The 23481-nt window shown below is 54.6% G+C and overlaps 5 protein-coding genes and 1 pseudogene across 6 annotated transcripts; 4 read left to right on the forward strand and 2 right to left on the reverse strand.

Moving 5' to 3' along the window:
- Nucleotides 1-1650: 1650 nt before the first annotated feature.
- Nucleotides 1651-3623, reverse strand: CAOG_09076 (hypothetical protein; the record flags this gene model as incomplete). The annotated part of the gene is made up of 6 exons (XM_011272507.1): nucleotides 1651-1932; nucleotides 2081-2328; nucleotides 2435-2600; nucleotides 2768-2892; nucleotides 3121-3375; nucleotides 3557-3623. 6 exons carry the CDS (start codon nucleotides 3621-3623, stop codon nucleotides 1789-1791), a joined length of 1005 nt encoding a protein of 334 aa, XP_011270809.1. The 3' UTR covers nucleotides 1651-1788.
- Nucleotides 3624-3730: 107 nt separating this feature from the next.
- CAOG_07306 (hypothetical protein) lies at nucleotides 3731-6607 on the forward strand (annotated as a pseudogene; the record flags this gene model as incomplete). Its single annotated transcript has 3 exons — nucleotides 3731-3886; nucleotides 4023-5807; nucleotides 5891-6607.
- Nucleotides 6608-6739: 132 nt separating this feature from the next.
- Nucleotides 6740-9251, forward strand: CAOG_07307 (phosphoethanolamine-cytidyltransferase). Its single transcript, XM_004343116.2, has 8 exons — nucleotides 6740-6855; nucleotides 7257-7394; nucleotides 7637-7816; nucleotides 7943-8069; nucleotides 8184-8399; nucleotides 8486-8563; nucleotides 8661-8792; nucleotides 8899-9251. Exons 1-8 carry the CDS (start codon nucleotides 6755-6757, stop codon nucleotides 9091-9093), a joined length of 1167 nt encoding a protein of 388 aa, XP_004343166.1. The 5' UTR covers nucleotides 6740-6754; the 3' UTR covers nucleotides 9094-9251.
- A 106-nt stretch (nucleotides 9252-9357) lies between these two features.
- Nucleotides 9358-11431, forward strand: CAOG_07308 (SH3 domain-containing protein). The gene is made up of 2 exons (XM_004343117.2): nucleotides 9358-9786; nucleotides 10277-11431. Exons 1-2 carry the CDS (start codon nucleotides 9561-9563, stop codon nucleotides 11284-11286), a joined length of 1236 nt encoding a protein of 411 aa, XP_004343167.1. The 5' UTR covers nucleotides 9358-9560; the 3' UTR covers nucleotides 11287-11431.
- Nucleotides 11432-11491: 60 nt separating this feature from the next.
- Nucleotides 11492-13111, reverse strand: CAOG_07309 (hypothetical protein). The gene is made up of 4 exons (XM_004343118.2): nucleotides 12472-13111; nucleotides 12262-12352; nucleotides 11896-12117; nucleotides 11492-11726 (listed from the first exon to the last, which is right to left on the reverse strand). The coding sequence occupies exons 1-4, from the start codon at nucleotides 12972-12974 to the stop codon at nucleotides 11535-11537; spliced, it is 1008 nt and encodes a 335-aa protein (XP_004343168.1). The 5' UTR covers nucleotides 12975-13111; the 3' UTR covers nucleotides 11492-11534.
- Nucleotides 13112-13397: 286 nt separating this feature from the next.
- CAOG_07310 (hypothetical protein) lies at nucleotides 13398-23469 on the forward strand. The gene is made up of 7 exons (XM_004343119.2): nucleotides 13398-13567; nucleotides 13997-14128; nucleotides 14595-14838; nucleotides 14928-15133; nucleotides 15251-15290; nucleotides 15404-21457; nucleotides 21645-23469. The coding sequence occupies exons 1-7, from the start codon at nucleotides 13481-13483 to the stop codon at nucleotides 23381-23383; spliced, it is 8502 nt and encodes a 2833-aa protein (XP_004343169.1). The 5' UTR covers nucleotides 13398-13480; the 3' UTR covers nucleotides 23384-23469.
- Nucleotides 23470-23481: the final 12 nt, after the last annotated feature.

Here is a 23481-nt window from a genome sequence, read left to right on the forward strand (position 1 = left end):
TGATCTCGTTGCCTCTGCCTTCGATCTTGTTGGCGCGAAGCGAGGTCCAGCTGACCACGACAGTGTGCTTCGAGCCGTCACCCATCTGAGAGGCGTTCAGGCTGAGCTCTTCGTTCAGCTTAGCGTAGGCGGGGTCGTTGACGTCGATCATCTCGAGACCGGACTTGGCCGGAAGCGCGGCGCCCGTCTTGGCGAGCGGGTTGCCGCCACCCCATGCTCCCATGCCTGGAGCGGCCGTGGGGCCGCCTTGGGGGCACGCGTGGGGGATGCTCGTCTCGAGTGGACGAGGAGGCTTGTTGGTCGGACATGGCACTACGACGATTCGAAAGTGGGAAGGAAAGCAAGGAAGAAAGAAGCAAAGAGGGAAATGTAAAAAAGAGGACTCCGGAATTAAAATCAGGGGCGTAATGGTGGCCCAGTCAAAAAAAAAATCGTGTTCGGAATTAGGGACGCCTCTCTACTCGATCAAACACCGTGCCACGCCAAAGAAGAAGGCGGTGGCTCGCTTGGTTGTCATCCTTGCACCGACCTCTCCAACCTTCGCATCATTCGTTCCCGGCCTCCCCTCGTCCGTTCGCCTCCGCTCCAACTCGATAATACTCGTATTGTATTATTATCAATCATTCTGGAATTAGAACAACATATTTCCCCAAAAGAAAAACCCACTTGCAGTTTTTGTTGGTTTTTTTTTTTTTTTTTTTTTTTTTTGGCTTTCAGTCTTTTTTATTTTTATTTTTTGTTTCTGTTTGTCGTTTTTTTTTTTTATTTTTTTTTTTTTTTTACTGTTCGGGCTGCTGATTTTTCAATCCTTTCTCCCCTCCCCCTGCCCGGGTCAATATGTGGTGTGGGTACTGAGTGTTCAGTTGCTGAGCAGCGCCTTTCCCCCTTGGCTTCTCCTTTTCCCCTTTCTCGTTCTCGCCATGTGCTCGCTTGGCAAGATCGCCGTTTTTTTTTTTTTTTTTTTTTTTTTCGTTTTCATGAATCGTTCGCTCCTGTCCCACTTCTCGCGGACGGTCTTACAGCGCTGATCCCGAAGACAATGCGATTGTATATTCAACGGTGCATCTGAACCGGTCTTGTCAGCTGCTCGTGCGAGGAAAGGGGAAAACGCAGGAGATTGTCTGCAACAAAGCACGCGGCCGAGCCATGCCTCCTCTTCTTCCTCTGCAGCGACGCCTACCTCAGCAAACTGTAGGAACACGCAAGTTCACTCCCAACGGATGGCAAACCATGGTAGGTTTCGTCGTCTTGACTGCTGTATCACCCCACTCTCCGTCCCATTTTCGCACGCTCCCAGCGGCATCCAACGTTGCCTACCACTTCTTTCGAGATGTGGGATTGGTGTGTTGAGCATCCACTAACTATAGTGTGCAAGAAGAATAGACCGCGAGTTGAAGTTTGACCGCCTCACAACTCTCCTGTTTGTGAAGGCGGATAGTCATCGCGCACAATCTCTCTCTCTCTCTCTCTCTCTCTCTCTCTCTCTCTCTTACGTGCTCTTTTACTCCTCTCAACTTGCTCTTGTTTTGGACTTCTCACTGACTCATTCTTGCTTGTTTCTCTAGAATCTCCTCATTTTTGAATAGATGCGACTGGCACGTTCAAGCCAGACTCTGCAGTACTTTAGCTCTGAGGTAAATCGTGCTGTTGCTGACTCTCGTCCGGTCAGTAGGTGGAACACAAAGGTTTGGGGCTTTGTTGCCAGGTCAACATGCACCAAAATCCCAATAGCTATTATCACAATAAACACGGTTCAACACAGCATCTTGCAACCCTCAGACTTTTGTTTCACCCTGCATAGCCACCATCCCTGCTGCTCTCCACACGCAAATCGAGACCAACTCTTGTTGTGACATTGGGTGGAAATGAGCATCCCGCACCTAGAGCCAGTGTGAGATGGGGAAATCGAGCCCGAAGCAGCACACCAATGCCCTGTCAATGAACCGAAACAACAGCAACGAACAAACAAAAAAAGAGAGCAACGTAGAACGAAAGTTAGCATTGCGCACCCGCTCAACGTACCAACCAAAAGAAACCAAAAGAACAGCACAACAGTGTTCTTCCACCCAGCAGCACGTACATGAGATGTATCGACTCGAAAGCGGAGATCAAAGGGACTGTTTGGTGGTTGCAGACGCAGTCCCACTCCAAACTCTGCCTCGTTGCTGTGGACATTGTACTCGAATCGGGTCGATGCAACCATAGCTTGCGTGAGATCTGACGTGTATGTCGCTGTCACATGGCCTGGAATGGGACTGAATGTCGTGGCAACAACTGTCGTATGCCCAGTGTTTGCGTTCACAGTGTGATAGCGAGCTCCGACCGACACTGCCAAACGAATTCAATCAACCAAGCAAGAAGAAACCCGTGCAAAATGAATGGAGCAACAGTGCAAGACAAATCACCCAAATGGGGGGGGTTGGTTTGTACTCACAGCCGGGAGCTTCTTGCGAAAACGAGTAAAACACTTCTCCGCCAACGGCCCATTCTTTGCTGCTCGAAAGCGCCCGCATGCCACTAAACCCGAGCATGTGCTCTTCTGTAGTGTAAATCATTCTTCCCGACCAGTTTGGAGCGTATCGGAATGCCAGGAAGTTGAGCTGTCAGAGACCAAAAACAAAACAAAAAAACACCCAAAAAAAAAAAAAAAACCCAAACACCAAAGACACCATCGTGAGAGCATGTACATGACGCCTCTCATCACAAAAAGCAACGTCCGACGACCGCAATCAGAAGAGATTTCACAGAAACGACAACGCCTGCGTACATGGGACATGTTCTTGTGAAATGACGAGATGCCCGAGGCCTGGAACCGCCAACGCGCTGACGGTCGGTGATCGAGCATTGCCTCCACGCTGCCGTCGTCGAAAACGCACGAGAACAAGCGCCATCCTAGCATTACAAAACGCGACAGCAACAGATGAGTGCAAAAAAATCGATGTACGTCGGGTTTTGAGCAAATTGGAGCTCGCGTTTGCGAGTGGAGCACACACAACAACCGTTGATGATTTGTCTTTGTTGGGGGTTCCTTCTTTTTGTTTTTTGCTTGCTCGGTGTGGTTGCAATGCTTGGCACGAATCGGGGTGTGATGGGACTGCATAGAGAGGCGCTCGCTCTCACCTTGGACTGGAAGGGGCTGGCTGTAGTCCTCGTCCTGCCCCGCGGCGGCTGGCTCGTGCGCGGCAGCGAGATCGGCAGACGCGCCTGCGAATGGATTCACGGCCGCGTTGGACTGGCGCGGGTGCGAGACGTAGTTGAACCCGACAAAGCGCGGCACGTCGACCAGACCGATCGACAAGTGCCTCAGAAAGTACGGGCTGATGCGCTTGACGGCCCCGAGCGCGACGCCCGTCGGCACGCTAAAGTCAAGCAGCCCTAATCGCAAACCATGAATAATCGTCATCACAATGAGTGGTCCAGGTGAGGGAAGGCAAAAAAAAAGGGGGGGGGGAAACGGCGCGTTCGGGTCAGTCAAGCGAGAATCACCTGCAAAAATCTCAGAAATCCTATCATGTAGCTCCAATCAACAAAACAACCAACAGCAATAGAGGGTCACCTTCAGCAACACGAGAGAGCTCAGAGTAGTCGCCTGGAAACACTGGCGCATCATGATCCGCTGCCATTGTGTGCTCTGCCATTTCAATCGAAGAGACAGACTGAGCTTCGGCAGCCGAATTGCAATCAAAGCACTTTACTGTTCATCATTTTCTCTTCAATCTCAGTCTTTGTCATGTCGTCCTTGTCGTCGTCGTCGCTGAGCCAAGCGATCGTCATTGACAATGGATCGTTCATGTGCCGCGCTGGCTGGTCTGGCAACGCAGATCCGTCGCTCGCAGTCAAGAACATTATCGCGCGTCTCAGAACCAAGACAGAGCAGGACGAGCAGGTAAAGCACCAAACAGGCAGTGGTGGGCACCCAATGACGAGTGACTGATGGATTTTGCATTGGAGTGCTAACTCGGACCGCGACGTGCTTGCCCCCCATACACATACACACACACACCTCCCTCCTTCAAATGCAGAAAGACTACCTTGGCGACCAGGTCAAGGACTGGGACACGCTGTCCAAGTGGCGCTTTCGCCAGCAGCTCGATCGCGACGTGGTGACTAACTTTACTGTGGCAGAGGACATGCTCGACTTTGTGTTTCGCTCATTGCTCGACCAGGACCAAGCCAGCAGCAGCAGTCACCAGGCATCGTCCAGTGGTGATGGCCAGGCACCCGTTGCTCACGCTGCGAGGCGGCGGGCGCGGGACGTTCGGTGGCGTGGCTCGAGTCACGGCGAGTACTGCGTCGGCCGAATTGACCATCCGATCGTCATGACAGAGACAATGTGCAACCCGAATAGCCAGCGAGCATTCATGAACGAGCTCCTGTTCGAGTGCTACAATGTGCCGGCAGTCTCGTACGGCGTGGACAGTCTGTTTAGTTTGCACTACAATGCAAAACCAGCCACGAGCCGCCAGGCTTCCGTCCTAACCGCGCCATTGTCCCCGCCACTGAGTCCGCATGCACAGCACCTGCTGCCGATCGCATCTTCTAGCACGGCTCTTGTGCTTGCTGCAGGAAACTACCACACACATGTTATTCCGTACATTAACGGCCGCGTCGACTCGACCAACGCAAAGCGTATCGCACAGGGCGGCCATCAGTGCATCAGTTACTTGAACAGTCTGCTATCGCTCAAATATCCGCAGCACAAGGCAGCATTTACTGGCACGCGATGCACCGAGTGGTTTTGGCAACATTGCCGCGTTGCGCACGACTACGATGAAGAGCTGCGCTCATGGCACCAACGCGAATTCGACGCCGATGCGTGGACCAGCGCTGCAGTTGTGATTCAGCTGCCGTTTACTGCGCCCACCGTTCGAGCTCCAGAAATTTCGGAAGAGGAGCAACAGCAGCGCAAGGCCGCTCAGGCAGAGCGATTCCGCAAGATGCTTGACAAGCGACAGGAAGTGTACGAGGCTGCCATCGTGGCAGAGGCCGAGCAGCGTCTTCGTCTCGAGGAGAGCGAGCAGCAGCGACGGCAACGATGGGACTCCAGTACCAACACCAACCGACAAGCCCAACGCAACGCTGCACTCGCTGCCAGCCGGCCGGGTCTGCTTCCCGATCGCGCCGCTCTCCCATCCGCGCCTGTGGGCACCGAATTGGTAGGCAATGGTGAGTCTGATGCTCAACCAGCGCACGTCGCGGCTGCCAGCGCGCCGGTCGAGAGCGATCAACCTGACGGAAGCAATTCTGCAATTTCGGACACGCCTGCCGCACCAGCTGCTGCAGCCGAAACTGAAACCAGCACTGCTGACAACACAAGTGGCTCCAGCGAGATTGACCTTACATCCTCCACTCAACCACAATCAGAAGCTAGCGTGACCAGCGCGCCACTTGTCGACATCTCGGAGGAGCAACTGACTCCTGCTCAGCTGCGAGAGCAGAGAAAGCTGCAGATTGTTGCCATCATCAAGGAAGAACGCTTGGTTGCTCGGAAGGCACGCCAGGGCAAGTTCAAGCGCGAGGTTCAGGAAATGAAGCTCAACCCGGTTGAGTCTGCTGCGGCCTTGCGAGAATCACGCAACGAGCTGTTGCGCGCCCGCGAGCGCCGCCTCAAGCAAAAAGAGCAACTCAGCGACAAGCGCTCTGCTGCGTCGCGACAGCGCATGCGTCTGATTGTGCAGCAAATGCACCAGAGTGGCACCTCGCTCAAGGTTAGCGCTGACGATATGGCAATGGCTGGCAGCGGCGATGTAGATTCCTCCGATACCTTTGGTCTCAACGACGATGACTGGCAGGTCTACCACGAGATGGTAAAAAAATAGTGATGGAGACGTGACATTTTTTTTTTGTTTGTTTGTTTTTGCGCTCATACCTTTCGTTCCCATGGCTGCAGCAAAGGAAAGATGCCGGTGGCTCTGATAGCGAAAACGAGCGTATTCAGCTCGAGAGATACGAGCGACAGCTGCGGATTATCGATCCAACCTTTGTCGCGGAAGAGAAGCGGCTCGCTGCGCCCGAGAGCTTGGCCGAAATGCATCAGGTCGAATTGGCTGCCGAGCAGCATCGCATTCCCGAGATTCTGTTCCAACCTTCTCTGCTGGGTTCCGACCAGGCTGGTCTGATTGAGACCATTGCCTTTGTGCTCAAGCACTACAACGCGGCAACGCAGCAGCAACTGGCTCGCAACGTTTTCTTGACGGGTGGCACGTCCTCGCTCCCGGGCATTGGCCAGCGCATTCTTCAGAACATGGTCTCCATCCGGCCATTCCGGAGCGTGATTGAGATCCGGCATGCCACCGACCCGCTGCTGGATGCATGGCGCGGAGCATCCTTGTGGGGCAACGAGCAAGTGGGCTCGGCTACCCAGCTGTCTCATTTGTCGCCGGCGTTCATCACCCGCCAAGAGTACGAGGAAAAAGGCAGCGAGTATCTCAAAGAGCACTCTTTCAGCAATTTGTACTTTCCAACGCCCGCTGTTCTGTCCACAGCGATGGATGAAGGGGGCGAAGAGGACGATTAAGTTTTGCCAAAATTTTGTTTCCCCCCCCCCTCCTCGCACCCTCCTTGCTTTCTGAGTCATGTTATTTAATAGTGAAGTGTATTTTGCAAGATGCACATTGTCGCATCATCAACAGCAGAAATCATTGATCTGATCGTGCTTTGAATCAACCCAAAAAAAACAAAACAAAACAAAACAAAAAAAAAAAAAAAAAGTAAAAAAAAAAAAAAACCAGTCTTCCTTTTATTATCCAAAAAAATGAGCGATACGACCAACAAGCGACCTGCCGACGAAGCACTCGCCGGCGATGCCAAGAAGCACGCCGGCAGCCGCGTTGTCCGCGTGTGGTGCGACGGCTGGTAAGAAGCCACTCTCTGCCGATGTGATGGTGCTCTGATCAGCATCCAACGTCCTCTTTTTTTTTTTTTTTTTTTTTTTTTTTTTTTTTTTGCGTCTCTCGTTTCGATCTCCATCATCGCGGGTGGTCGCGCGTTTTTCGCACGCACGCATGCAGCTGTCTCTGTGTGCATGTGCTGCGTAGAACAGCAACGCAATCAATGGCCACGCGCGCTCGCAACAGTCAGCAACCGTGTCAATGCCAACGTTTTGTCGCGTTGTCACTGTTGCGTTGCTGGCCGTTTTTTTTTTTTTTTTTTTTTTTTTGATTCATTTCCATTGCTTTTTCCATTGTGTTTTGTATTGATTGACTTTTTTTTTTTTTTTTTTTTTTATTTATAATCATATCTCTCTGATTTTGCAGCTACGACATGATGCACTTTGGCCATGCAAACTCACTGCGTCAAGCCAAGCTGATGGGCGACTGGCTGGTCGTTGGCGTTCACACGGACGAGGAGATCACCCGGAACAAGGGCCCGCCGGTCATGACCGAGCAGGAGCGGTAAGCAGTTTGTTTGGAACAGTGAGAACAGCGTTCCATCCATGGCGCACTGGAGTTGATCAGAGATCGATTGGGGTACCAGTGGATTACATGGTCATCCTACGGGCAGCTACCAGGTGGTGTTTGGGGGCGATGCTTGAGGGCGCAGCGAAAACCTATCGAAATGCGTTGTTGCCCTCAATCCTGCTTCTCATCTCATCATCAACCATCATCTTGGAAAACGACAAAACACAACAACACAGCTACAAGATGGTTCGCGCGTGCAAGTGGGTGGACGAGGTCGTCGAGGACGCGCCGTACAACACCACGCTCGAGACCCTCGACGCCAACAACTGCGATTTCTGCGTTCACGGCGATGATATTACCACCGATGCTGCAGGCAACGATACTTACGGTGTCGTCAAGTCTGCCCGTCGCTACCGGTATGGCCTGCTTCTGGGGGGGGAGGGAATGAAGTCTTCTGGGACAATCTGTTCATTCGCTTTTTGCTCATCGCGTTGCTCACCTTCTTCCGTCGTGCTCATCTCATCCTTCATGGCGAAATCCAGCGAGTGCAAGCGCACCGAGGGTATCTCGACGACCGATCTCGTTGGCCGCATGCTTCTCATGACCAAGGACCACTTTACCGGAGTTGACTTTTCGAACGTCTCCAAGTCTCTCGGCTCCCTTGCTTCCGTACGTTCTGTTTTCTTTGTTGTTGTTGCGTGGACTGTCGAACGAATCGATCGTTAAATTTGAAGTGACGATGAGCTTGAACGCTGATTTGTTACCTTGTTGCTGCTGCTGCAGGACCATGCTGGCTCCAAGCCCGGCACTCAGATCAGCCACTACCTCCCAACGTCACGACGCATTGTGCAATTCTCGGAGGGCCGTGAGCCCAAGCCGACCGATCGCGTTGTTTACGTTGCTGGCGCCTTCGACCTCTTCCACCCCGGCCATGTTGATTTCCTCGAGAAGGCCAAGGCCCTCGGAGATTACCTCGTTGTTGGTCTTCATCCTGATCTGGTATGCGTGGGATAATGGCGTTTTTTTTTTGCTTTTTCTTGGAGATCCGCAGAACAAGCACACGCTCACATCGATACTTTTTGCAGACTGTCAACCGATACAAGGGCGACAACTTCCCGATCATGAACTTGCACGAGCGTACTCTGTGCGTGCTTGCCTGCAAGGTAACGAATCTGATGCAGTTCTGTTTTGACCTGGGTGTGCTGGTTTTGCGCTTGACTCATGTTTTCATTCCTTTGGTGCATGGTTTCAAATCACCAGTTTGTCGACGAAGCGGTTATCGGTGCTCCTTATTCTGTTACGGAAGAGCTCATTGAGCATTTCCGCGTCTCAGTGGTTGTCCAAGGCGCTGGTGAGGTCCAACCTGACGTTGACGGTCAGGATCCCTACCGCGTAAGCACGCCGAACCGGGCATCGTTTTTTTTGTTTGCCTTTGTGCAACGTGTTTTGGGGTCGTCTCTAAAACCTTTGGCCATTCTTGTTTGGCACTTTAATGCAGGTCCCCAAGGCCAAGGGCATTTTCCGCACCGTCGAGTCAAACAACCCTCTGACGGAAAAGATTATCGTGCAACGCATCATCGACCACCGTCGACTGTACGAGGAGCGCAACCGCAAGAAGGAGCTCAAGAAGCTTGAGGAAGAGAAGGAGAAGGCTCGCATTGCCGCCGAGGCTGCCAACGCCAAGCTCAACTAAACGTCTGCAACAACCCCAACTCTCTGCACCTTGTAGAAAGTCATTGTTGTCAATCTCGTACATTGTCATTTGGCGATTTGCATGATGACTTGTGTCTTGTTCAGCACCCAAACAAACAAACAAACAAACAAAAAACAACACTCCAAGTTCAAAATCGCTGTTGTTCTTGTCACTAGTGCTCCCTCTGCTTTTTGTTCGATGCCACCAATCCACCATTGCTTTTAATTCCAAGTCAAGCCTATTCCTGTCACCCCTCACTCTTTCCTTCAGATCGATCTTTCTATTGAGCAAGAAGCTCAAATTTTCGAACTTTTTCCTTTCTTTTTTTTTTCTTCTTTTTCTTCCCGTTTCTCTGCGCAACCACCTGCACATCTTCTCTCTCTCTCTCTCTCTCTCTCTCTCTCTCTCTCTCTCTCTCTCTCTCTCTTTCCCCCTAACTTTCTTTCTAACGCATCCACCCACTCATCATGGTCGGAGGCTTCATCCCGAGTCCCCTGGCAAAGGAGTTTGCCAAGGCGGCGAAAATCCTCGAGTCGTTTACGATTCCGACTGCCGCGAGCGGACCCGACTCGGTTGTCCCTGCCGACATTATCAACAAGGCGCAGGGCATTGCCATCATCACTGTGATCAAGGCCGGCTTCCTGATGTCCGTCCGCGGCGGCTCTGGCATTGTCGTTCGTCGCATTGGCGGTGGTGAGTTTTGCTTCTTTCCTATTGTCTCTCTCTCGCTCGCTCTCCAGGCTTGGCGTTGCGGATTCCTCGCCATGCCATTTCTCGACATGCCTCTTCATCCAAATCCTCGATCGCATTCGCTTCTTCTCGACTGCCAAAACGCTCGACAATGACGTCGCTTTTTATCAGCAGCATCGTCATCGTCGAACCAGCCTCGGTTTTTTCCTTTCACTTTTTTCAATTTCCTCCATTACGAGCTGTGCCTGATCACCATTATCGGTCATGCTTGTTGGAAGACACTCTTCTTGGCGCTTTTTTATTTTTGGTTTACCTCGCTTGGTAGTCGCGCAAGTCAAAGTCGCGCAGTTGCGGTTGTGCGGAAGCGGTATTTGACGTAGTTTCTAAGACCGCAAAACAGATAGGATGTGGGGAAATGAGAATGTTCGCACAGTTGCGAAGTCTGATTTTCATCTCACTCGTGCTTCTTCTGGTTTGTGCTTCATCATCGAAGGATGGTCGGCTCCTTCCGCGATCGGAACGGCCGGCATTGGCGGCGGTTTTGAGATTGGCGCGGAAGTCACCGATTTTCTCCTGATCCTGAACACGCAGACCGCTGTCGACGCGTTCGCAAAGGGCACCAATGTCACGCTTGGAGGCAATCTGACCGTTGCGGCGGGTCCGTACGGCCGAAACATGGAGGCAGACGTGGCCATCCGCTCCACTGCGGCCGTGTACACGTACTCGAAGAGCAAGGGCCTCTTTGCCGGCATCTCGCTGGAAGGCTCTGTCATGCTTGAGCGCAAGGAAGCAAACTCCAAGTTCTATGGCGTGCAGGCCATTCGTGCTCGTGACATTCTGTCTGGAAGCGTCGACCCACCGCCGGAGGCGCAGCCCTTGTACACGGCCCTGGACAACCAAGTGAATAGCCAGGCGCAGCGCATGGCCAACAAGGCCACCAAAGCGGCTTCGGCGGCGGGTTCTGAGGCGCTCTCGCGGACGGGATCTGTGCGCTCGAGTGGCTCCTCGAGCGGCGGCGGTGGTGGGTACACGCCCGCGGCATACACGCCCGCGGCATACACACCAGCCAGATCGGCTCCTGCGCGGCCCGCAGCCCGTCCACAACCACAAGCGAGTTCTAGCAGTTCAAAGGGCAGCTTTTTCAGCAAGGGCGCTTCGTCGTCAGCCGGCGCGCGGCCAGCTCCCAAAAAGGGCGCTGCTGGCGGTGCCTATGTACCTGACGGGTCTGCGCCCAAGACCAGCTCTCGGTTGAGTCGCATCGATCTGGTCCCCAGCGCGTCGAAATCTGCCCAACCTCCTGCCGTGGCCAATCCCTTCGAGCAAGTCTACCAGGCCACGGCCTTGTACGAGTTTCACAGCACCTTCCCAAACGACCTTCAGCTCAAAGTCGGCGATGTGATTGAGGTGTTGACCACCACTCCTCGCCAAGACGATTGGTGGGAGGGCCGCACTTCCGACGGGCGCGTTGGCCTCTTCCCTGCCAACTACTGCTCGCTCAAATGAGCTGCTTTTGGCTGCCGTCTTCCATCTTTGGGGGGTTCCGGTGTAGTTTGTTTTGAATTCTGTTTTGACTTTGTTGGTTTTCTGGTTTCGTTTCGTCAATCCAAGGCTTGTTGAGTTTGTTTTCAATGAAGGATATTGCTCCTCCGTTCCTGAACATTGATATCACTCCTCATAACCATCCTCACATGAAAGGAAGACAAAAAAATTGGGTTGATTTTTTGATTTTTAAAAAAGAAAATGTACAAAATTCAGGTCGAGGGTGGCCCGACAAAATAATCTCCCGCAACCGTACAAAACGCGGCCAACGAGACATCACGTAGCCGATCTGGATGACAGTGCTCTTCTACCCACGCGAGAATGCTGGCTGACATGGCATCGTAGCTATTTAGCGACACAGCCGGGCTGAAAGTGGCAAATAGATTTTCGATGATGTGTCGAAACTGCCAGACAAGACAAAAAAAGCGGCCAACGTAGCAGGTGAGCACTCCTCCACATCGACAATCAAAGCAACAACAACAACAACAACAACAACAACAAGAACACGCCTCTCTCTCTACCCCCCCCCTTCTCAAGGTTCATTCTGCAATATGCTCAATCAGGCCAAGTTACCAGCTGAAATTTAACCAGATGCGCTTGAGCTTCATCCGGAGTTGGTAATGGAGTACTTGTCACTGAGATTTGTTGGACAGACGACGGACTAACGCTTCCAAGAGCAGTGGACACGAGTACTTGGGGCGCTGGGGCTGACAACTGCGGCTGTCCGGGCAACCACCCAATTGGCGCGGGAATAGAGCTTGTTACGTTGCCATGAGGCAGAGCAGGTTCGTACCGCTGCAATTCATCAAAGTATGTATATGGCTTAGCATGGCAACCTTTGACGACGACGGCAACGCGTGCTGCGCATCGCTGCAGCACCAAACGCGAACAATCCACAAAAAAAAAAAAAAAAAACAAAAAAAAAATCCAAGTACTTACTTGGAACGATGTGTCCGCCTCGCAAAGTTGCATGGCATCCGTCGCTTGAGCAGATGCGCTTTGTTGTGCATGTATGGCCATTTGGTAGCGTCTGCGCATGTTCGATTGTGAGCCAAAGCAAGCGAGCCAAGGAGTATGTGAGTTGTGACAACTCCTCAACGCTTGTCTGTTGTCCTTGTGTTTTCCAACACTTTTTTTTCGGCGACTTACGCATTGACAATCGCGAGCGCCATGGCTTCCTGTCGCAGCAAGTTGACCTCTTCGGAGTACGCAGTGCTCTGTCGGATGATGGTCGAGACGTGTGCTGCGGTTTTGGCGAGCACGGTGGCCTTGCTAAAGCGGTGCCCTTGGAACTTTGGCTGCAGCACCGGCACCAGGCGCTGCAGTTCATCAAAGCCAGAGTTGATTGAATTCCGACGGCGCTGCTCGGCGGCGGCCTGCTGGATGCGCGCGGCTGCCGCTCCATTGCCGGTACCATTGCCGGGCTTTGTGCCATTTCCATTGCTACTGCTGCTGCTGCTGCTGCTCATCATCGTCGTGCCACCGCGGTCGTCATTCTCATCGGGATCGTCGTCGTCATCCGATACAGCCATGCTATCCATCGAGCTGAAGGTCGACGACGCGGCAGACAGATTCGTGCTTGAGCTGCTCCGATCCATCATCATGGCGACCCGCTCACGCAGGACCTCGTCACTCCCGGCAAGTCCGCTCATTCGCTGGTTGCCAAGTGTATGTGTGTATGTGTGTGTGTGACTTTGAGTCTTCGTTGTTTGATCCTTGGGTTGTATGGCAAAAAAGCAGGAACGCTCTGAGATTTTTCTTTGTTTGTTTGTTTTGACGGGGTTTTCTGAGAAAGTTGGAGTGGTTCATTCACGATCAAACTAACTGAGATCCAGCATCATAATCCAATCTCAACATTGATGCAGCTCTGTGATCTTCCACCATGCTTGCAGACGTTGCGATTTGACTGAATTTGCATTGATCCCGTTCCGCTGTCACTCTCTCCCCCACCCCCACCCGACCCTCTCTCTCCCCTCGCCCTTTAATTCCAGTGGGAATCAAGCATCTCTTTCTTTATATATACTTTGATTCTCAGCACTGTTTCGCTTGTATTTGGTTCTTCAGTCTTTTTCTCATTTTTTTTTTTTAGTTCTCGTGTTTTGTCCAAAGCGATCGGTCGATAGCTTCACCCTCCAACTCGATCGACACAAAAACACCAATGCGACCGCAGCAGACTGTGCCTGGCGCTGCCAACCCAGGCCCATACACGGTCGCTGCCGGCCAAGTCGCAGGGTTTCAATTCATTGTAAATCGCCACTCACCACACTCGTCCATCGGCCCCGTTCCAGTTCAAAAGGCGGGAGGGGGGAATAGAAGCGATAAGAGTATCACACAACAGAGTTTGAACGTGTTGCCAAACGCTCGAGGCGAGAGAGTTGAGTCAGAATGCTGAAGGCAAGCGTTTGTATGCATTTGGCCACTTGTATTGCGACGCTCGTTGCATTCCAAGCAGCGACCATCTGATGCCCAATGCGATTGATCGTCAGAGAGTGGAAGAGCGTGGAAGAGCGAGACAAGAGTGAGAGTGAGAGTGAGAGTGAGCGAGACTTGGGCATCTGCGTTTCTGTATGGGCGCTCCATTACGGCCTCGTCACCACTCGCCGTTTGCTCGAGACTCACTTGCACATCTCCTCACTATTCGTTGTTGCTATTTCATCCTATGCATCATCATCAGGTGTATGCGTGCGCTTCCAAGCTCGTCGTGCTGCGCGACAAGTTCCAGCCAGTCCAAGTCATCGCAGGCTCAACCAGCCGCCGCCAGCAGACCGCCATCTCCTGCGTTCACGCCTGCTCCGTCACTGGCAAGGTGAGCAAGTGTTTTTGATTAGGATTGGGGAACAAGTTTGCTCCTGAACTCGTGATTCAACTCGGGAGGCGGCCTTTTTGATTTTGTGCAGCGATGTACTGAAGAAGGGGGAAAAAGTGGGGAAAAATTGGAAAAAGGGGTCAATGTTGTTCTATTGGGTTGAATCAGGTTCTCAGATTCTCAGATTCTCAGTTCAAGTTTGAGTTCTCAGTCCTCTGATCGAATTTGCAATGCAATGAAAAATTGCTTGAACAAGCAAAAAACGCACGCCTCCATTCACGCGAGAACCGAACGTCAAGCTCTGAGTTTTCAATGCTTGAGCCAAAACAAAAAAACAACACTAACAAAACAAACACACACTCTCAATCATGTTGCAAGGCGCGACAACGGAGCGTTTGTTTCTTCGTGTTCTCCATCGAAGACACTTTAACCTGACGTTTTTCTGCATGTCTTCACTATTTCTCAGATTGCTGCGGCGTTCGGCTCCGAGGTCGTCATCTTTGCGCCGGTTGCTACAAACCCTGCGCCAGAAGCGTCACAATCGCCGCCCAACGCTCATGATTCGGTGCAAGAGAAGCCCAACACCTCCTCGCCTCTGGATTCGTCCTTCTCGATGCCCGTCATTCGACCGCAGGGGACGTACCACTGGAATGAAATTGCGGTGCTCCAGCACGAGACTCTTGTGAACACGGTCGCATGGAATCATACTGGTATGTACGATTTGGGCCTGGAACGGGTTTGGCAACATCAAAAAACATGACACTCATCGCGGTCGAAACTCCGCCACTCTGCGCTCCAGGCACGCACCTGCTCACTGGAAGCGACTCACTACAGCTATGGCGCATCCGAAAAGACGCTTCGGACAACATGGCCGTTGATACGCCTGATGTTGATGGTCCTACTGTCGCCGGCGTTTGGAAGTGCGCTTGGCAAGAGAAAATGCCAGCGCCTGTCCATCACATCAAGTACTCGCCGGATGGCCGACTGTTTGCGACTGCGGGTCAGGTATGTAATCGATACGACGACAAGGCGCTGCGAGGACAGGAATATTCGTCTTTTGTTTGCTTTTGTTCTTTTGCATTTTTGCTCACTGCTGTTCACCATCCAACCCACAAACCACAGAGCGATCGACTTGTTAAAGTTTGGTTTCGACGCGATTCTGGTGCGTATTCTTGTTATGAAAGCTGGGTTATATTTTGTTGCGTGTGTGTGCGTACTTGGAACCGCTCATTCTCAATCCCCTCGTTCTCCCTCCTTGCTTGCGCGCATGCTCAGTCATCCCTCCGCAAAGAACGCTCTCGTATGGATTTGTCTACCTCGCTCACCCGCGCAGTGTGACTGGCTTGTCCTGGCGGTTTGTCGATCCGAGCGACCGAGCGTTCGTGGTCAACGTTTTGCTCACATCGTGCAGCGATGGCATTGGGCGCCTGTGGGCGGAGACCAGTCGTCAAGAGCCTTTCAATCTTTACATTGCCGCAACGCTGGAGACGGCTCGCGACAAGTACCCCGAGCATCTTTTGCCAACCTTCCACTGGTTGAACCACCACTCTGTTCCCGTCGACACTCAACTCATGCTTGATGCGACACGGTCGGCTTCGAGGCTGGATGACGACGAGTTTTTCCACCAAAAGACAAGCCATCATCGCGCCAACTTTGACCACTTGCACTCGTCCGATCACACGACGGCCTTCCAAAACAACTACAAGGACACTGAGCCACAACGCCGCAGTAAGACGCGATCGCTGCACCAAGAGGACAACTCCGAGATGGTCTTCTCCATCGCCCCTAACGGCACGTTGACCGTGTGGCGCATTGAGCTGCTGGACGACCAGCCGCGTCGCGTGCCACAGGTTGCCATCGGCTCGGCCATCTACGCCGCCTTTCCCTCGGACGACGCAGCATCCTTCCGACACGACATTGTCACCTTCTACGACTGGTCTCGCGGAACTGGGCTGGTCGGCATTCCCATTGACGACACCAATGTTCTCGGCGACAGCGGGTTGCTCGGTGTTGGGGGTCGCACACCCGGTACCATCTCTGCTGCCTCCAGCTCGTCAAATCTGGTTGCATTCTCGGCTTCCGGCGAGTCAACGCCCATTTCTGACGCCGCCCACAGCATGTACTCGTCGACGCCTCAGCCTCTGCGTCCCGTCGACTTGGTGCTCATCTGCCGCCACGCTTCTGGAGGTCTGAGCAAGTGGATTGTCGAAATGAAGCAGCAAAAGTCGTTTTCGGCAGTCTCCAAGATCAAGTTTGTCACGAGCTGCTCGGGCCACCGAGGCGTCGTGCACTTGATTGCGCCGCACCCCAAGCTCCCCTTCCTGTTGTCTGTCGGCGACGCCCCTGTTTCTTGGCAGGCTCTCGTGGCTGCAGGCAATGCGCCAGAAATCCAAACCCCGCTCCTCGGCGGTGCAGACCACGGTGACTCGGTGGCAGTCGCGACGCCGACCTTCGCTTCCGTCCACAAGCAGCACGCGTTTTCGCCCAGCGGAACGCTGCACGCTGCCCTTCCGCGAAACTCTGAGCTGTTGCTGTGGAAAGCGTGCAACACTGGCGCCATGGTGACGGCAGATCAGCCAGCCATCGAAGAGCTTGCGCGCTGCACCACGATTGGAACGATCGATGTGCTCGCTTGGTTCCCGGATGCCTTGGTTTTGGTCGGGCTGTCTGCTCAGTTTGGGCTGACCATTTTCAAGGTGGCCGCGCGACGATCCCGTGTCGGGGACAGCGCCGAGCCTGCGATGTCGCTTGTTCCAATCGGTTTCCTCAGCGGCTCTCGCACCGCCGCGGCCAATGCCAAGTTCTTGCAGGTTTTCCAAGCCAGCACGGTCGAAGCTGTTCCCACGCTCCCGTCCGACCACCCGCCATCCGTGGCTGTCACGCCTTCCCCATCGGTGGATGTCAGCTCGTCCAGCTCGATCAGCGTCCCCACGATTACCATTGGCTTACAGCGTTGCATCACGAAGGCCAACTACACGGTCATGGCGCTGGATCCTGTCGCCCAGTGTGTCAGCATCTGGTCTGTGACGCTGGCTTCTGACCCGTCCGCGGGTGTGCAGTCGATGGTCAGCTCGAGCTCGCACCAGCGGCTTTCCTCGCTCGGTGGCATTCGCGTCCCAGTCTGCGACATGAGCTGTCTGTTCCTGGACACGGATGTGCTGAGCATGCTCGAGTGCAGCTCCAACTTCCAGACGCTCACCGACACGCAGGAGGCGGTTCGTGTCGAGCTCGACCTCCCTGCTGGGGTTCGCATCACCAATGTGGTGCCGACGGGCAGCCTCATCTCAGACCAAGACCTGAAGGGCGTGCGTGCCGGCTTTTTGTTTGCTACCGCGTGCACCGATGGCTCTGTCAAGCTTTGGGACTGCGTGCACGATCCCTTGACCAAATCCCAGCGGTACAGCATTGCCTTTTCTTCGTCTGTGCAGGTCATCCCAGCCCGCGACGTGGCTCCAGTGCGCTCGCCCGCCCCATCCCGGCCCTCTGGCCTCCGACTCAGCTTGTTTCCTCAGGCATCCTCCATCAACGCCGCCAGCGCTGCCACATCCCCTTCGGTGCTCGCCCTCGCGTTTTGCACCTTCTCCCGATTTGCGTGCGTTACAACGGCAGGTCCAGCCAAACCGCCCGTGCTGAGCATCTGGCTCCGCGAAACTGGGCAGGCTGACTTTATCAAGGAGACCTCGCACGATCTCAGTGCCCTGTTTGTTGACGGCGCCTTCCCTGGTTCGCACACACCCAACGGCTATCGCGCGATTGACTTGCAATGGATGCCCATGGACAGCGGTCACTTTTTGTTGGCCGTGAGCAGCGCAACGCGGTTGTCTCTCTTTACCTCCAGCCGTGTGCAGCCCGCAACCGCAGCGACGAGCGCCGCCACCAGCGGCACGAACGCAGGCACACTGAAGCTCATGTTCACGCTCAATCTGCACGTCGGCAAACGCCATACGACGGCCAACCCAACAGCAACGACGAGCGCTTCCGACGACGCCGCGCTGGTCGCTTCCGCGTTGGCGCCGTCGTCATTGTATTCGTTTGAGGGTCCGGTTGTGTCCGCATGGACCCATTTCGGCTGCTTGGTTGTTGCCAACGTCTATCACATGCTTGTGTACACCAAGTACCTTGGCGGCAAGCTTCGCGTCGTGGCCAACGAATTGCTCCCCGTGGCTGCACCTGCACCTGCCGTTGATGCTGCGAAAGGTCCGTCCGTTCCGGCCACGCCCGACCTGTCGGCGTCTTCGTCGTCGAGTGTGCCGTCTGCCGCAGCCTCGCCAGCGCCAGCAGCTAGCACTGCGAGCGGGGTCAGACTCATGTCGCACGCCACAAACGCTGCTCACGGCATTGGCTCTGCACGCGCAGCCGCTGCTGAGCAGGCCAGCTTGGCACAGGCGAGCGCTCTTGAAAGCGCCGCCAATCCCAACAACGCCGCTGTCGCCAGCTTTTTCGATGCCGCCAGCATGCAGAACGATGCGCTGCCCTTATACCACCCTGTTCACATCAAGGAGCAGCTGATTGCTGGCAATTTCGAGCGTGTTCGAATTATTCTTCACCATCTCTGCAATGCCCTGGATGCGTTTGAGCAGGCAAAGGAGGCTGCTCAGGAGGCCGATGTTGCTTCCGGGTCGACTTCAACCAATCCGCCACCTTTCTCCTTGCCACCGCTTCCGATTGCATCCATCTTTGCGGAACAAGATGGCGGCAGGCTCGAAGGGGCGGAGGGCATCTCCATTGCGACGACCGATCGTTCCAAGCCCTCGAAAGCATTCGCCATTGACGATGCGGCCGGCGAAGCGGAGGAAGACAATCCTTTCGCCATGACTCGCAAGGTCGATTTTTCTGCCTTTCTGACGCCTCGCGAGGACGAGGAAGATGCAGAGGCAGCAGCAGCGGCAGCAGCGGCCCAGAAGAACGATTGGATCAGTCGTCTGGCAGCCGCCTTGCTGTCGGTTCAGCTTCCAGGTTTGACATCTCAAGAGCAAATGCGGCTGCTCGCCATGGCAGAGACGTTTGGTGATGCTGAAAAGAAGCAAGGGGCCATCGATGCCAACGGCATTCGTTTTCTGCTTTCGCTCAAAGAGTTTGCCTTCCTGACCAAGACCCTGGCTCCGCGTCTGCGACCCACGCAGCTGTCCTCGCGCGACTTTGCGTTTGCACTGCACTCTGAGTCGCAAGACACGCTTCTCGAAGTGGCCTTTGCAGGCCGCGCAGAGCTGAGCTGGAGCGAGCTGCGCTCGCTCGGCGCTGGCTACTGGCTCAAGAATGTGCAAACTCTCCGCACGTACTGCGAGCGCATTGCCAAAAACCGCTTCACGTCAACCAAAAATCCGCTCGAGTGTGCTCTGTTTTTCTTGGCCATGAAAAAGAAGTCGCTGCTCTTGACCATGTTCAAAACGGTCAAGGACCAACGCATGGTGGATTTCTTCTCGAATGACTTTACCGAGGAGCGCTGGCAAACCGCCGCCCTCAAAAATGCGTATGCCCTGCTGGGCAAGCAGCGGTTTGAGCATGCGGTTGCATTCTTTTTGCTTGCAGGCGCGTTGCACGACGCAACGGCCATCTGCTGCCGCAATCTCGAAGATCCCCAGCTGGCGTGGACCATTTGTCGACTTTACGAAGGCGATGGCGGTGAGATTGGCACGCGCGTGCTGAATGAGCGACTGCTGCCGTTGGCCACAGAGCAAGAGGATGCCTGGCAGCTCAGCGTCACGCACTGGCTCCGTCGCGACTACCTCAAGGCTCTCGAGTGCATTGTGAGCGACCAACGCACCAGCGAAGCCGAGACCTCAAGCCAGTCCAGCGCACCGAAGACGACTTTGGTTGTCGATGGAGCCGTGTTGGCCTTGTTCAACCACCTCAAGAGCAACACGCAGCTGAAAAACTCTGCGCTTGTGCAATCGGCCATTCCTGTGGAACGCAAACTGCTGCTCAGCCAAGCCTACTCGTACCTGAACAGTGGCTGCCCGCTCCTCGCGCTCGACTCGCTGCGCAAGCTGCAGGCGCTCTATGCCACCGCGTCCTTGGCAGTTGCAAGCACCAAGAAGAAAGCAGCCGACGACTCCTCAAAGGGTCCGAAGGCCGACACTGCCGAGGCGTTGTTTGCCACACCTGCAAAGCCCTCCGTGTCGGACATGATCTCGACGGGCCAGGTTTCGTCCGGCGACTGGGACTGGAGTCAACCTGCGAGCACGGGCAGCAATTTCTCGCGTCGGTTTGCCGATTTGGACGACGACAGTAGTAGCAGCAACTTTGGCAGCAGCAACTTTGGCAGCAGCAACTTTGGCAGCAGCAACTTTGGCAGCAGCAACTTTGTCAGCAGCAACTTTGGCAGCAGCAACTATGGTCGCAGCAGCGGCTTGTCATCGTCACACGACGCCGACTTTGGATTGATCACCAAGCAGTCCGGCGAGGTGCTGGACGAGGAAGCGATCGAGCAGCTCCTCGACCAGGCCGCGATCAGCGGCTCTCTGACATCGCGTGTCACATCCGCATTGCTGTGCAGCACTTGGGGCGTTGCTAGCTCGGAGAGGCTGGAGAGCCTGACGGGCACCATCGCGGCTCTCACCAAAGACGTTGCTCGCTTGGACGCCGTCTTCCCCACGCAACCTCACGCTTCGCTCGGTACCCTGCTCTCCTACGCAATCAAGCGTGATCTATACCCGCTGGTGGTGGCGCTGCAGTCACAACAAAGCCCCCACCTCGTGCCTCCAGTGCTTTCGTCCTTGGCGGACGAGATTATCGAGTGCTTTGCCTCCTTTAGCAGCCCTCTGAGCGTGTTTGATCTCGGTCGCATTGGGCGAATCGAGCAACTGGCCAACTACCTCTCGCACGGTTGCTGGCAATGGACAAGCAGCACGGTCGAGGAAGGCTTCCGCCTGTCCGGCTCGGCGCAGTGCGAGGTTGCAGTCGCCGTCTTTATGGGCCTCTTCCTGTCTGCGTGGAGCCGCGACGACCTGACGACGCTCTTGACGCTCTTGCTCAACGTTCCACGCAAATCACTGCTTCGCGGCGCCCTCGTCTCGGCCGATGGCACGCAGGAGGCTGCGCGCTCGCTGCGACAGTGCTTCATGACCGCCATCGCCGTGAACGACTATGCCTCAGACAGCGACGACGAGGACAGTGACTCGGAGCAAGGTTTGAGCGAAGTCAGCCGGAACAAGGGCCTCGAGTTTGGCCGCAGCGCGTCGGCGGCCGCCACCGGAGGCCAGGCTTTGGGTGACTCCGAGACCCAAGCCAGTCGCTCCTACGCTCGATCGCTGCTCAAGTTGCTATGCTTGCAGTTTGTGGCCTTCTCGTTGCAGCACTTTGTCGTTTCCTTTGGGTTTTCCCTCAACTGTGAGTTTTTGTTTGTTTTGTGTTTTTTGTATTTGATCTCTTGGTTCCGCGACTGTTGGATTTGGCAAAATCCGGGGCGCGTGCGCGCGTGCGCGCGTGCGGGGGTGGATGTAGCGGGGTCGTTCGCTTTTTTTTTTTTTTTTTTGCCAAAACTCACACTTTTATTTCCTGCCTTTGCTGTACTCAGATCTCCCGCAGCACTCTGGCATGTTGCACTCAGCTTTGCTGGCCGTCGATCGCTGGTCGTCCGTAATGCTGGCGGAGCTCGACTCCATGCAGATTCCACACAATCTTGTCGAACAAACGGACAGCACTTCTTCTTCGCAGTCCCCGTCCAAAGTCATGCGCTTCCGCCACGCGTCGATTCTCGACTCGAACAACAACCCCTTCCGCACCAACCCACCCGCTCGTCGCTTGTGGCACTTTTTGGTTCGACAGGAGGTGTTGCAGCCGACAGTGATGCGGTTTGTTTTGGGCGAGGAGACGAGTGACAAGCTCGACCCACCGACCAACCGGCCCTCGACCCTCCACCGAGAGCACGACAGCGTCATGGCTTTCTGCTTCAACTCTCTCAATTCACGTGTTGTGGCTCTCGCGACCTTGCGAGAAATCCACGAGTTTGAAATTGTTGATGCCCATGGCAAGTTGCCCAACTCGCCGCCCGGTACGCCCAGTGCGAAACGTTCTGCGAGCAATCTTCTCGAGGTTTCCAGTGTTGATGATTCAGGCGACCACCATTTCCACGGCAGTGCCAGTGTCGGCGGCCATTTGTCGGAGATGTTCACGCCCACCGCTGCGCACCTGGCAGGGTCGGTGCCCGGCGACTTGGTGTCGTTGGCATCGCGCACCACGACAAACTCGAGCTTCCACCGTATCTCAAAGGTGATCATCAAGAAGGCAGGTTCTCTGCGCTCCCCGTCTGGAGACAAATCGTCCAAACATTCGAGCCTCCACGACAACCTGCCAACCCAGTCTCACCTTCATCGCGCCGTTCCAGGTGTCATGTGTCTAGAGGCTCATCCCACTTTGCCCTACTATCTGTCGGGCGGCCAAGACGGGGTCGTTCAGCAATGGCAGTACGCGCTCGACGAACCAGTTTTCCAGTACCACCTCTTGTCCAAGACGGCGCGTGCAACCAAGCTTCAGTACAACATGTTTGGCTCCAAGTTTGGCGCGACCGATACAACCGGAGCGCTCAGCCTGTGGCGTCACGACGATCCACCTCACGTGTCGACCCCGCTCATTTCTCTTTCGTGCCACAACAAGTTTGCGGCTGATTTCGTCTTTCTGAACTCTACCAGCTTTGTGGCCACCGCCGGATGCTCATCGAATGGCCGCAACGTGGCTCTGTGGGACTTGCTGGTCGCGCCAGGCAAGGCCGTTGTGCGGAGCTTTGGGTGCCACGAACAAGGCGGGGCCTACACGATCGCGTACGCACCGCACCGCCAGCTGCTAGTTTCGGGTGGAAAGATGGGTGACGTGTGTGTGTTTGACATTCGCCAACGTCGGCGCGTCGATACGTTTGTTGCCCAAGAGGGCTCAGTCATCCGCAGCATTCAAGTCGACGAGTCGCGAGACTTGCTGGCGACCGCAGCAGGCGACGGCTCTGTCAAAATCTGGAGCCTGTCAACGCGCAAGGAGCTCGCGTCTCTGCCCACTCTCCATGTCAAAAACTCTGCCTTTTTCAAGGCCGAGGCCCAGGGCGTCTTCCAGACAGTCTTTACCGACAAGTTCATGTTCTCGGCCGGTGGCGACGGTTGCTTTAAGCGGGTGCCACTGGATTCCTTCCTCCCATCTGCACTGCCAGTGCTCTCAACGAGTCTCAGCCTGCCCGTGTCCACCACCGACGTCTCTGTGGATGTGATTGCGCCGTCCCCTGTCTCGAACGCTTCCTCGCCCGCCCTTGTTTCGCCTACTCGTGGTTGAGCCGAGTCGTTGTTGTATCTGCGAGTAATTTTTGTGTCGCATTTTCTTTCTTCTTGTATCAATCCAATTCTCAAAGTTCTACCGTAGATGATGGCCTT

The sequence above is a fragment of the Capsaspora owczarzaki genome (genome assembly GCF_000151315.2).
Source record: "Capsaspora owczarzaki ATCC 30864 unplaced genomic scaffold supercont2.15, whole genome shotgun sequence".
Lineage (NCBI taxonomy): Eukaryota > Filasterea > Ministeriida > Capsasporidae > Capsaspora > Capsaspora owczarzaki.